General features: G+C 41.8%; 1 protein-coding gene across 2 annotated transcripts in view; it reads left to right on the forward strand.

Annotated features, from left to right (window-relative positions):
• IFT140 (intraflagellar transport 140) overlaps window positions 1–13,173 on the forward strand; it is a 103,891-nt gene that overhangs the window by 22,272 nt on the left and 68,446 nt on the right. For both annotated transcript variants that reach the window (XM_068120599.2, XM_078780121.1), the window contains 7 exons: window positions 1,539–1,714; window positions 4,723–4,811; window positions 4,993–5,099; window positions 5,266–5,408; window positions 6,609–6,812; window positions 8,092–8,164; window positions 12,967–13,058. In XM_068120599.2, coding sequence (XP_067976700.2) covers window positions 1,539–1,714; window positions 4,723–4,811; window positions 4,993–5,099; window positions 5,266–5,408; window positions 6,609–6,812; window positions 8,092–8,164; window positions 12,967–13,058 — 884 coding nt within the window. The remainder of the gene's footprint in view (window positions 1–1,538; window positions 1,715–4,722; window positions 4,812–4,992; window positions 5,100–5,265; window positions 5,409–6,608; window positions 6,813–8,091; window positions 8,165–12,966; window positions 13,059–13,173) is intronic.

The raw sequence follows: 13,173 nt of genomic DNA on the forward strand, positions 1-13,173 counted from the left end.
AAGAATAGAAGAATATACCATGGGATCTTTGACTTCCACCAACTAATGCCAGCAGACAGGACACCCAGTTCAACTTAGATTCGACGGGAAAAATGGTTGATCACTCTGAGCGCATTCCACTGTAGGAATTAAGCAAATTTTATCCATAATTGTTGCTTTCCGTTATTCAATGGATTGTGTCCTTTCTCTGTTTAGGTTGTCCCTCAGATAGCCGCAAAGATAGAAATCTGACGGGGACAGATCTGATGAGTGTTGGGCCCATTCAAGAGCAAGGCTTCGATCGATGACTCTGTCACAAAGTGCGTGCTGAACCAGTTTAGTGAATCATTTTAAGTGTGCGGAATGGCTCCATCCTGTTAAAAACATTGCTCCTCTCTCAAAACCCCCCTGCCTATGGCCCTCCAACATTTCCCAATAAGTAGGATGTAATGTTTCGTATTGACAGTCAATGCCGTAGCTGTGTTGTCCTCAAACCAAAAAGGGTTGAACATTCCATGTTTACGATTGCGACCCAGACAGAACATTTTTTCTGAGTGTAGAGGTCACTGAAGCACTAGATCGGGGCGTGTCGACTGTCGATCCCCTGTATACGCAGTTCTTGGAGTTGACATGCCAATTAAGAAGGAAATGGACCTCATCAGGTAACCAGACATTATCAAGGAAGTTGGTTTTTCTTAAGTATTTGTCTGCAAACCACTGGCACATTGTCACTCTTTTCTGCATATCGGTTGCAACCAGTTTGTGTTTAATCTTAATTCTATAGGAACACAGTTTCACATTGTGGATGAGAATTCTCACTGATTCACATGAAATAATTCCAAGCTCTTGACTCCGACGCCTGAGAGATTTCTTAGGGTCTCTGCCCACTGAATCACAAACAAGGTCAATGTTTTCAAGAGACCTCGCATTTTGAGGAAGTCTCAAAATGCGTTGGTCCCCCAACACTTTTACTGTTGACATTTGCGACCGTGTCTTTTCTCTGAACCTTTTGACCCAGGCCAATAACTGTGACTTGTGGGGCTCAGTGTAAGTTCCAATCTCACGTTTAAATTTGATTGGAGTCTTCTTGTAGGAGTCTGTTTTAACAATAATCTCCACAGAATAAGTATTTTGCCTGATTGTCCGTGGACCGTGGCATCTTTAAAAAGGTAAGAGTCGTCTCCAACTTTCATAAGCTGTCTTCTGTTCACTCTTCTTCAATCACCTGAAAAAAAACAGGAGGTTGTCATTAATAAGACGGAATATATTAGACAAAAGGTGGGTTCAGTTTTTTTGGGGTTACTCTGTATTTATCCAAAGTCTTATCTTACATGTTGTACAAGCTCACTAAGCCTAACATCACTCAAGAATAGCAAATGCAGCATTGCAGACTGTATGGCGAATATTCAGGAATCCACAAGCAAGCAATCGAGTCCACTAATCGAGGGGATGATCACCAATCCTGTACGTACATTATGAAATGCTGAGCCAATTGTAATTGGTGTTCATTTACACTGACAATTGATAAAGTATTTGATGCCACACTAATATGTTTTCAGGTACCATGTACTATGTGGATGAACATGGATCATCGACTGTCCAATTATCTTGCAAGGAGCCCATTCTGAAAATGATGCTGAAGGAAGGGAAGGACATAATTATTATTATAACAGAATCCCTTTACCTGTCACAGTTTTCTATCAACTCAGAAGGAAACTTGGAAGAACTTGCAAAGGTATGCTAATGCCACGTGGAGAATGGACAGAATAATGAGCAGTGTTATGTTAGCCCTGCAAATTTAATATTCCTCATTTTAGTATATATCCGCTATAATATATATTTTAGTACATAATATTTTAGTATATTAGCGCTTGTTTGGACTTTCTATTCATGATCCCAAAAGTTTGCCTTTTTTCAAGATATAAATAATTATTGTTGATTGCTATTTATATTTTGCCATATTAACACAATAAAATTATCAGCTACGGTATTTCCTAATCTTTTTCACCTTGCTTTCTTTGTTCTCTGAAATATATTGTTTATGTTTTATCAATTATTTTTATGCCTCCGCGATCGAAGTCTGGAGGCATGTTTTTGAGTTGTCCATCCGGCCATCTGTCCGTTCATTATTGTTTTTTGGTTACCATGTTAACTTGTGAACTACTGAAGGCATGTCAACCAAACTTAGCAGAAGAAGAGAGAGGGAAGCACACAAGCACAACAACAGTAGATAATAGGGACATCGGTAGATCTGTGGAAGGGGTGGGGGGAGGGAGGGGTACATGGTATAAAGCAAATTAACACCACCAGGAATTTCAGGAAAGTCGTCGGGGATTGAAAGAGGCGGATTTGGAGTTTTTTAACGGGTCGAAAAGATCAAGGTTTTGGATGGGGGAAGATAACAGATGGTGGTGAACAGCTGTTTTGAAGACCTTCTTTTTTTCTTTTTTCTTTTGTGTACAAGATCGAGGCTCGTGTAAGAGATAACACTAATCACAGAAAAACAAACTGACACAAAAAAGATATTATCAAGGGAGCAGGAGACAAGATGGGGAGAGAGAAGGAAGCACACAAGTACAACAGTAGAGAACAGGGACATCGGGAGATCTGTGGAAGGGAGAGGGCTTGGGGGGGGGGAGGCATGGGAAGGGGGGGGTGGGGTGGGAGAGGTATAAAACACATGGACACTGCTAGGACTTCATGGAGGAAGGAGTGGGAATGAAGAGAGTGTGGAAGATAGGAGGGTTGTCCAGATGGTCTTTTCGGAGAGACAAAGAGAGAGTGTGAGATTTATCAGGATTGAAAGACATGTTCCACTTGTTTGACCAGTTTGTGATGCTATCCAGGTCTGCAGAGAGTGATGAGGCTGCAGCCTGCTGATGGGAGGGATGAGATATGGAGTGGCAGAAAGTGGAGTAATTAGCAAAGAGATAGAGGATTTTCCAGAGAGTCAGAGAGATCATTAATGAAGACCAGAAAAAGCACAGGGCCCAGAACACTGCCTTGGGGAACTCCAGCCTGAACAGGAAGTGGAGATGAGAGAATTCCATTCAGGGCCACACGTTGACTGTGACCAGAGAGGAAGTCTGCAAGCCATGCGTGGAGTTTTCCATGGATACCATAGGAGGAGAGTTTGGTGAGCAGAGCAGGGTGCCAGAACGTATCAAAAGCATGTGATATATCATGGGAGACAGCTCTGATTTCTTGTTTGGCGTTGAGGACCTCCATCAATTGTTGAGACAGCAGATGCAGCATGTCCAGAGTAGAATGACCTGGTCTGAATCCAAATTGATGATCAGAGATCAAGCCATTGGAGAAGAGGAAGGATTTGATGTCAGAAGCAATAATGGATTCCATGACCTTGCTGATTATTGGGAACAGGCTGATTGGTCTGTAGTTGCAAGGATCTGTTTTTGCACCTTTTTTGTGTAAAGCGGTGATGTTGGTTGATTTCGAAGCAGATGGCAGATTACCTTGAGCAAAAGTGAGGGTGAAGAGAACAGAGAGAGGGTGAGATCGAGCAGCAGAGCAGGATTTTAGGACCTGTGAGCTGATGCTTCTGGTCCAGCTGCAGAATCAGAGTCGAGGTTTGACAAAAACTTCTCCACCTTGTCGGGAGAGAAGGACACCGAGTCCAGGAGCAGCTGGGTTCGACTGGGTAAGGTGGGTACAGAGAGAAATGGGTTTGGGACACAAGATTTTGAGGCAAACACAGAGTTGAGGCATTCGGCTTTGTCACATGCTGTGTCAACTGTGTAGCCATTTGAGGTAAGGGAGGGGATGGAGGGGGAACAAACACCAGAAACGGATTTGACCAGACGCCACCAGGATTTGGAGGAGGGAGACAGGTTGGAGAGTTCAATCTATTTAGTAGAGAGATAGTGTTTTCTGCCTCTCCTGAGGGTAGACACACACTTGCTCCGAGCTTTGTGAAAGGAATAGAGATTGTCTTCAGTTGGATTTGCCTTCCAAGAGGCGAAGGCAAGTTGTTTCAGGGCAATTGCCTCACCACAAGGTTCAGTGTACCATGGACGGGAGGAAGGGTAAGACAACTGAAGACGAGATGGGATAAATCTGTGCATGAGAGAGAGCAAATTACTTTGGAAGAATTCCCAGGAAGAGTTGATGTCATAGGCAGTAGAGACGCGAGACCAGTCCAGATGATTGATGGCTGCTTGAAGACCATGCCAGTCGGCCCGAGTGAAATACCAGACTCATCGACGCTGAGGAGGCTCTCTGAGAACGGCCAGAGAGATGTCCACTTTAACAAGCAAATGATGAGATGAACCGATTTGAGCAGAAAAAGAGCAGCAGACATTTTCAGGGAAGTTAGTCATAACCAAGTCCAGAAGAGAAGATGCTCCGTTGACTGAGATCCGGGTTGGGAAATTTACAGATTGTGTCAGTCCCAGTTGGTTGCAGAAGTCCTTTGAGGTGCTGTGGCTGGTGAGAGAGGAACCCACACTCAGCCAGCTGGCATGATGACAGTTGAAGTCGCCACATATGAGGAAGAGTGAGTTGGCATGAGTGGATAGAAGTTGGTCCATGTTGTCAGACAGCGAGATGTAAATGGAGTCACCTGGACTTAATGCTGTACCTCCACTCTGGTTAAATCTGGACTTAATGTTAAATCTGGACTTAAAATCTGGACTTAATGTTAAATCTGGACTTAATGTTAAATCTGGACTTAAAATCTGGACAATTGTTAAATCTGGACTTAATGCTGTACATCTACTTTTGCAGGTAAAACTTGGTTGTAAACTTGGGGAGTTTTCTGACATTATTTGGGCGCAGAATGTGCTCGTCACTGCAGCTGGGGAATCAGTTCTGCGGTAAATATTCGTCTTCTTTCGTAGATTTTTGTCAATGGAGTATACTTGCACATTGATTTCTGTAAATTAATCAGAAGTGATTATTTGACATGTTTTATTCAAGAAATGAACAGTATGCTTTTACTTTTGCTGAAATTAAATATGATGTAAGACAGTTGGTGAAAGTAAGTTCTTTTCTCAGGCTGTGGGATTTGGAGTGCAGTGATAATTGCACTGTCGGTCTGAATGACATGAACGCCTATGTTGTTGGAGAAACAATTACTTGTATGGCTTATTCTCCATCTAAAGGTATGCTGCATTTGAATCAAGCTTAAAAGGTGAATTGTAATTGCATAATAAAAGAGCAATACCTAACATTAAAGGCCCAACGAATCTTATATATGGTCTGTTAGGAATTATTTAATGTTCCCTTGAGTGATTGACCAAACTGAATTTACACCTTGATTTTGTTCAGGAATTCTTGCCGGAGGAACGAGCAGAGGTAATATAGCAATGTGGAAAAAGATCGAAGAATCGGCAGCTGACTTGCTAGAATGTGGGCAAAGATGGCGGCTGCATGACAGTGTCACCTTGTCTGGTAACATCACACACATGAAGGTAAGAATATGTATCAAATTAACACAATATTGAAATGCGATTTTTTAAAATATCCATCGGAATAAGGTAGTAACTGAAGTAAATTAGGTGTATTCAGATTTGGGGCCAGCAATTTCCACTAGGTGGATAATGCCATCTGAAGTATCAGGAGTGTATCGGTGCATCCCAAACTTACTTGGGTTGTTTTGTAATAGCACTCTATGGAAGAATCCTATCTGCTTTGCCATGATATGGTTCATTCTCATGCTTGACGTTTTCGTAAGAAGCATTTAGGCTCCATAATGTAACTCAAGGGAGTTCTATGAAATGCTGTCACGTACAATAATTTTTGTGGTGCCCCTATGGGCATAATGTTGCCATCCGGGAGTGAGGAGAAATATGTGTACAAGACATTTTATTGTTCACATTAATTCTGCTTTGAGCTGTAAAATATGGGCCAAAAAAGTAAAACATGGGGAAAACTAGAACGGCACTTAGTAGAGAGCATACCTCCGCCAGGTGAACAGTTTACGTTTTGTATCCCAGAGTAGACCAGAAAATCACAATACAGAATCACAGTTAATCAAAATCATCCGTCCACAACTTTTTGAGATATCCTGCTATATATCTTTTGGCCCTATCTCTCAATGGTGAAGAATTACTTAAAATTAAATATTTCTCATATCTGAATCCTTATTCAGATCTTTACCAAAATGGAATCGAATCGTCCTTTTCAGACACCCAACCTCTCTGCCAAATTTCGTCTGAATCCATTCACAACTTTTTGAGATATCTTGTTCACAGACAGACAAACAAACAGACAGACAGGGGTGAAAACATAACTTCCATCCGCCTTTGGTGGCGTAGGTAAAAATGCCCTTTTGTAATTTGACCTTTGATGTAATTTTAATGTAGTTTGCCTCTACCACCTTCTTTGGGACTTCAACTGTTAAAAAAAAAACTTCATCCTGGAAATGTATGAATCTCTGAGAAGCATTTTGATTGGATGCAAGATTTGCTTGTGAAATATCAGTTGTTTCCATCCTTTGATTACGAAAAAGTACACAGTAGTGAAAATGCCGTTTTTCATATGCAAAGTTGAGGCTCATAGAAGAGTGAAAATGCCGTTTTTATCTGATAAAGACTCGTGTGCTATTGATTTACGTGATCATTTATCTTCTTTCTTATCGAAACGTGTTGTTGATCATTTTGTTTTGACAGTGGTGTATGTACCCAGAGATGTTGGCAGTGAGCAGCCCGCAGGGTGCGTACTTGCTCAAAGAGCAGGCGATGTGCTCCCACTACAGCCAGCATGTAGCTGCTGTGCAGGTTTCCCCCACAGAGCTCTACATTAAATGCTTTTTTGCAGACCTTTCACAGACAATCCAGATGGATAGCCAAGTTCTCGGCGTTTGGGTAACCAACGTGAGTTCTCCCCCCCCCCCCCCCCTGCTCGCCCCCCCCCCCACCCCCAGCCCGGATATCTCAAAATTTTGAGATTTCTCAAAAAGCACATTTATAGACAATTAAGGTCCATCCACACCGTTCAAAAAGAGTAGGTTTTGTAGTCAAGCACAATTCCCTCCCAAGTTAATGCTTTGGCAATACCCTGTAATGAAGTGGTAACTTGACAAGGGGAAAATTTTCATCGACAAAATTGTCAATCATTAGTTTGGAAGTTGTTGTTTATCTTGAGCTTTAAACATTGTATTCTAGTTACTAGTGAGGTACCCGTGCTACGCACGGGTGGGAGGCCAGAAGCAAACAGACAATGCAGAAACGGCGAATGCTAAAGCATGAAACCAATAAATTCCACATTACTGTAGCACCTTCAGTCGCACGTCAGACATGGACAGCAAGTTCGTGAAGGACTTCCATGAAAAACGTACCCGTTCGCAAACAAACGGGTACGTTTGTTCCTTACCCAGTCAATGGTGAATCTGCATATGGCCATCCGCGAATTCACATTCAGAAAGTAGAAACCGTCATGGCATTTCGTCATTCACTTGAAGTCGATATCTCTTTTTTCATTCCAAACACCATAACTCCAATCACAAATGAAATAACATTAATATAAAAAATAAACTTTTAACAACATTCGTGACATAAACAAATATTTAAATCCTGATGTGAAGTTCCGTACGGTTGGGTGAATACAATTACGAATTCAAAATCGTAATTGTATTCACTCATTTCCAATCATCAATTGATACTTTAACAAAACGATTAACACGATTACCGTTTAACGATTTAACATTACGATTGAATGAGGGTTGTATTGGGATATTATCAAACCCGTGCATTGCCATCAGACAGACATATCTGCTTTGTAATTCCACTTCCGGATTCGCTGCAGGTTCGTAATTCTCATCAAAATCTGAACAGTATTTGTAGAATTTCAACAAAAGCCACATCATTGTTCATATCGGTAAATATTATTCCATCGTGTTTGGAAAAACTGGAAAATTGGAAAACTTGGAAAAATTAGAAAAACAATAGAGCCTATTTTACTCCAGGGGGTCCTAGGATTACCCACCCAAAATATCGTTGCGATCGGTTCAGCCGTTTTTGCGGTACCTTCGAACGGACAGACGGACGGACATTTGGTGAATTATAGTAAGATAAGCATAATACAAATGATGAAATATTATCGTCAGTTTATTAAGCGTGTTTTTTAAACCTTTCTGCGGCTTGGCTTTTTAAGGACACCATGACCGTATGGGATGATGAACAAATCTGTATATTCAAGCTAACAGAAGATGAATTCAGAAAGATCAGTAAGTTTTTCTTCATTCCTTTTACTCTTGCCTTTGTCTCTTAACATATATGTTTACAGTTGAAAGAGAAGTTTTACATTATGTTACTAAAAATATTTGGACAATAAGGAAGTATTCAGGATAATTAATTCACAACCGTTTATTTGACTTCTCATCGGGTATTTGTCCACATTTGGCAACAAGCATACTGTAGCTGCTAGCATGGTGGCCCAGAGGTAGACAAACTCACCTATAAGTTTGAATCTCGACCCAGCTGTAAATTGTCATCCTGTTGTTTTGCTTCAGGGTGATTCATCAATGTGTGTGCCGTCCCTCGAATGGATGTTGAACTGTGCGTCACATCTGATGAAGTTGGTGGAAGTTAAATATCCCACGGTGTCCTTTGCGAAGAGTAGCCGAGCTATCGCCGGTACCCTTGCTATATTCCGAATTCCTGCCCTGACCGATAGAGAACATTGCATCAGCGGCACAGCCGTGCCCTCAGCGAATGATGCAAACCAGCAGCCACGATACACAATCAATGAATGAGACACGGCTCAGGCCCTAGAAGTAATGATTTCTAGCACATTATGCAGGTCTTTAACTCATGGCATCTTACTTCAACTGAGTTTTAGTAACTGCTGAACATCCCTATGAAGCACATGCTGCTTTGCGGCATAAGAAAAATTATGCACATCCATATTGAGGGTTCGTTTCAGGTTTTGGTGTGCTGTCCCAATACTTGAAAAAAAGAAAGATTTAAGGCTCCTGGTGGACTGAACATGCGACTTTCTCCCCTAACAACTGAGAGATTTTATCGATCTCGGGGTCGTTAGAGAGGTTTTCGATGATTCTAAATCCATTTATGATACTTTCGAAGTGACCGGAAGTGGCGATCCCCGATTTCCGTTCACCAAAGATGCTAAGGTCAAGGTCATTTCAATTGTAGCAATAAACTTAGGCATGTAATACCTCTTTTTTATGGTTTTCAGGCACAGGAAGACGTTTGGTGCAGTTATTTTTGCGATCTAGATGCCCTGTCGCGAGATAAGGACAAAAAAATATTGGTAAAATGCTCAAGGCTTTTTTTTGTTTGTTTTTCAGAAAGAAGGCTGACAGAGACTAGTACAAAATCATCTAGAGGTCATGTCTGAGAAGAACAGCGTGTGCATCATCTGCAATGAGGGAGCTACATCAAAGAAGAGACTGATAAACAATCCTGATATGATTGGCGAACTTATTTATTGTGCTAACGAGCGACTGTCTTTGGGTCAGGGTGATATTAAGCGACTTACAGATCGGTTAGCTAGCTTAGGTGAATCTGAACGGAAATCAGTATGGTATCATAGCGAATGTCGAAAACCCATCGTCAACACAAGCATGATTGAACGGCTAAGGGTTAAACGAGTCCGGTTTGATTCTCCTGCATGCCCTGCACGTGGGCCTGCACGACCTTCCAGTGTGGCTGACCCTAACCGACCTAAAAGAACAAAAACCATCCCGAAGGAAAAGGTGTGTCTGTTCTCGTCATGTAGCTTTTGTTCTAATAACATATCAGAACCTCTCCATCGCGTTTACTCTGACAAGATGGGTGAAAACTTCCTCGAGATAAAGCTCAAGACTCAGGATGACCGCATCAGAACTTGTGTGTCCGAGTTAGAAGACGCTGGGGATGCCTCTGCTCTTGAAAAATACTATCATAGGAAATGTTTGCGATACGCGCAGCGCACTTTAACACGAAAAGATCGTAGTAATACCCAGCTTATTGGCTCTCTATGTGATGAACAGTTGCTTCTCTCCGTCCAAAATACTCTTACTGCGGACGATCTTACTCTGAACATGGCTGAAGTGAATGGTGCATATTTGTCCATTTTGAAGAGGTATAATGTAGAGATCAATCAGACAACCAACTACCGCAAGCATTTGAAAAAGCTCATTACTGAACGGCTTCCGAATATCCAGTTCGTCCAATCACTACGCAAAAATGAGCCCGACAACCTCGTTCTTTCACTGGCGGTTAGGAAGGCCATGCAACTGAGGTCTGCACAGCTGGATAACGACGACACAGTTGGCTACTTGAAGAACATGGCAAACATTCTAAGGGAAGAGATAATGCAGCATCGAAGCTGGTCGTTCAGGGGAATGTTTGAAGACTTTGAGAATCCTCCACTTCTCCAGTTCTTCCTCACTCATCTCCTATTTGGCCGTCATGTTCTCAAAGTTTCTGAAATGCGCAATGCACAAGTGGACAAAACTGTTGATGTTGCTTGCCAGTTTCTCGTCCAGAATACTCGAACCGATCGCCAGGTAAAGCATCAGCCAAAACAAAACGAAATCTTTCAGCAAACTGCCCAGACTTGCCCAGACTCAATAGGCTTGCCGCTCACCATTCATTCCAGAGTTCGTGACAAAAACCTCGTCAATAACCTATCAGAAGTTTACATTGGGAGCGACTACCAGAGGCTCCTTGATCTCGAAAAGCGCATAGAGCAAGGCGTTCTTCAGCGAATGAAGGAGGCTGGTGGATTTTGTCTGCCTGATTTCATCAAGAGGGATTGAACATCTGGTTCGCTGTTGATAACATCGACCTCTTAGAAGACACACCGACTGGACAGAACACATTCCATGGCACAGTGATCGTGATCAACCAGCGAGCAGAAGATGGCGAGCCCATCAACCAACCACTTGTCATCCCAGAGAAACTTCTAATGCTCCGTTCCTTCGTAAGGGAATGAAGTACCGCGAAATTGATGTGGTGGACCGAGTTGGAGTAATAGGTCTTCGGAAATGTCAAGGACTGATTGGACTCCACAATTTCTCTGGCGCTGACTGGGGTGGGAAATTCATGGGAATGACCAAGAAGACCTGGGTTGGTGCCGACATGAAGCTTGATGAAGATGATCCTGCCATCAGCTGCTTCCGGGAGCTTGGTGAGGGTCCTATCCCGACCACGCTGACGAATGGTGAACTGCCCTCTCAGGTCAAGGATTTGGAGAAGTTTGTCTGTCGCGTATACTGCTCGACTGGTCCTACAACCCTACCGGCGCTTAGATGGGAACTATTTCGGTCAAAAAACTTAGAGGGAGAGATGTTACCTCCTACTCGCGCTGCGTTATTGCCCCACATCCATCGCGCAAATTACATCGCCATGCGGGATAAATCATATACTACAAACTGCCTGACTCTGCCTTCTATTGAACAAAATGGATAGACTGTAAAGAAAGGTCTATATGTTCCGGTGGGATGCCTCAACCTCCCTGCCCCAAAAGCTGTGATTGAGCTTACGAAATGTAAATGTAAATCAAGCTGCAAAGGCAGATGCAGTTGTTGGAAGAACGGTCTTCCATGCACTCCTCTATGTAAATGTTATGTCGATAACTGTGTAAATTTGGTCAGAAATGATATACATAGCGAAGACGTTGACGAATAATCCGTCCAGTAGTTTAGTTTGCATGATTCTCGGATGTGTTATCTTGAGAATTTAGAGGAATTGTGTTACATTTCTTAACTACTTGTGTCGATAATTGTGTACATTTGGTAAGAAATGATATAGTTAGCGAAGATTTTGACGAATAATCCGTCCAGTAATTTTAGTTTAAAAGCTATTTAATTATCAAAATTATCTTGCATGATTCTCGGATGTGTTATCTTGAGAATTTAGAGGAATTGTGTTACATTATTACATACTTGTGTAAACAAAAACATTTTGTGACATTAACCAAGCTAAACACACATAGTTCTGTATTTATATCATTTGTAAGACTTGCTATTTCGGTAAATATTTTCTAAATTTGACTAAGAATGGCTTTAAAACGTAGATTTATTTGTGACTGGCCAGTCTGATCGCAAAAATAACTGCTTCAGCCGTCTTCTCGTGCATGAAAACCCTCAGAGAGTGGTACTATATGACCAGGTTTTATCGCTACCTTCGAAATGACCTTGACCTTGGCATGGAACCTAACCGGAAGTCGGGGATCGCCACTTCCGGTCGCTTCGAAAGTATCATAAATGGATTTAGCGTCAACGAAAACCTCTCTAACGACGCCGAGATCGATAAAATCTCTCAGTTGTTAGGGGAGAAAGTCGCATGGTCAGTCCCGGGGGTCACTGGAAACAAAACACCCCTTAAAAGGGGGTCCAGGGGTCGGAAAATTTGAACCCCATTATTTTCGAATAAATTGACCTAAAATCAATCCAACAAAGCAAAAAAATCAATTTTAGCACGCAAATCGCACGGGAGCTGTTTTTCATGACACCTCATACCACACTAGGAGCTCGGTCACAAATCACATTCAGGACCAGGATATTAGGAGATATAATTGTACTTTTACATAAATCACAAGGACATTGGTAGACAACCGACAAATTTATATAGTGTATGAGATTTGATAGAATTATAGTCGGTGTGAATACCAGTTTTTGTCTGCATCGATGGATAAGTTAAAATGGATATTATCAACTGCAAACAGACGAGCAAGTTAACCATCCTCGGAAGGAAGGCCCAGCTGATGGTTTTTGCTCCGAGGAAGGGATAACACACGAGACATCAGTCACATCTCGCTTCCCACGGCTGTTAACATACTCTTATCAGCCTTTAGATTATACAATCCATTATATGGGATTTAAACTTTATATGGGAAAGATAGTGACACATTAACATATCTTGGTATATAACTCCTGTTTGAAAAGACAATCATCTCTCCAGCTCCGGCAAATTTTACCAAAATGCAATGATCGTCGGTATTTATTCTCATATCAATACAATACCAGTATTTACTGTACATCTGATGATAAATGCATGTTCTCATCAATGTCGTCATTAGATTCCTTCCAGTGTGAATCGACTGTTGTGGTGGTTTATGAACAAAACATTTTTACCACCAAAGGCAGAGCTGTACAGGTGCACACGCTGCAGGTTTGCTCTTTGTACAGAATTTCTCAAAACATGCATATTGTAAAAAAGTTTGCTTCATATATATACAGTCACGTGAAAAAGTAAGTACACCCCATGTAAAGTTTTGACTTTTTCA

Source organism: Myxine glutinosa, chromosome 6 (assembly GCF_964187855.1).
Source record: "Myxine glutinosa chromosome 6, kmMyxGlut1.1, whole genome shotgun sequence".
In the NCBI taxonomy this organism is placed as follows: domain Eukaryota; kingdom Metazoa; phylum Chordata; class Myxini; order Myxiniformes; family Myxinidae; genus Myxine; species Myxine glutinosa.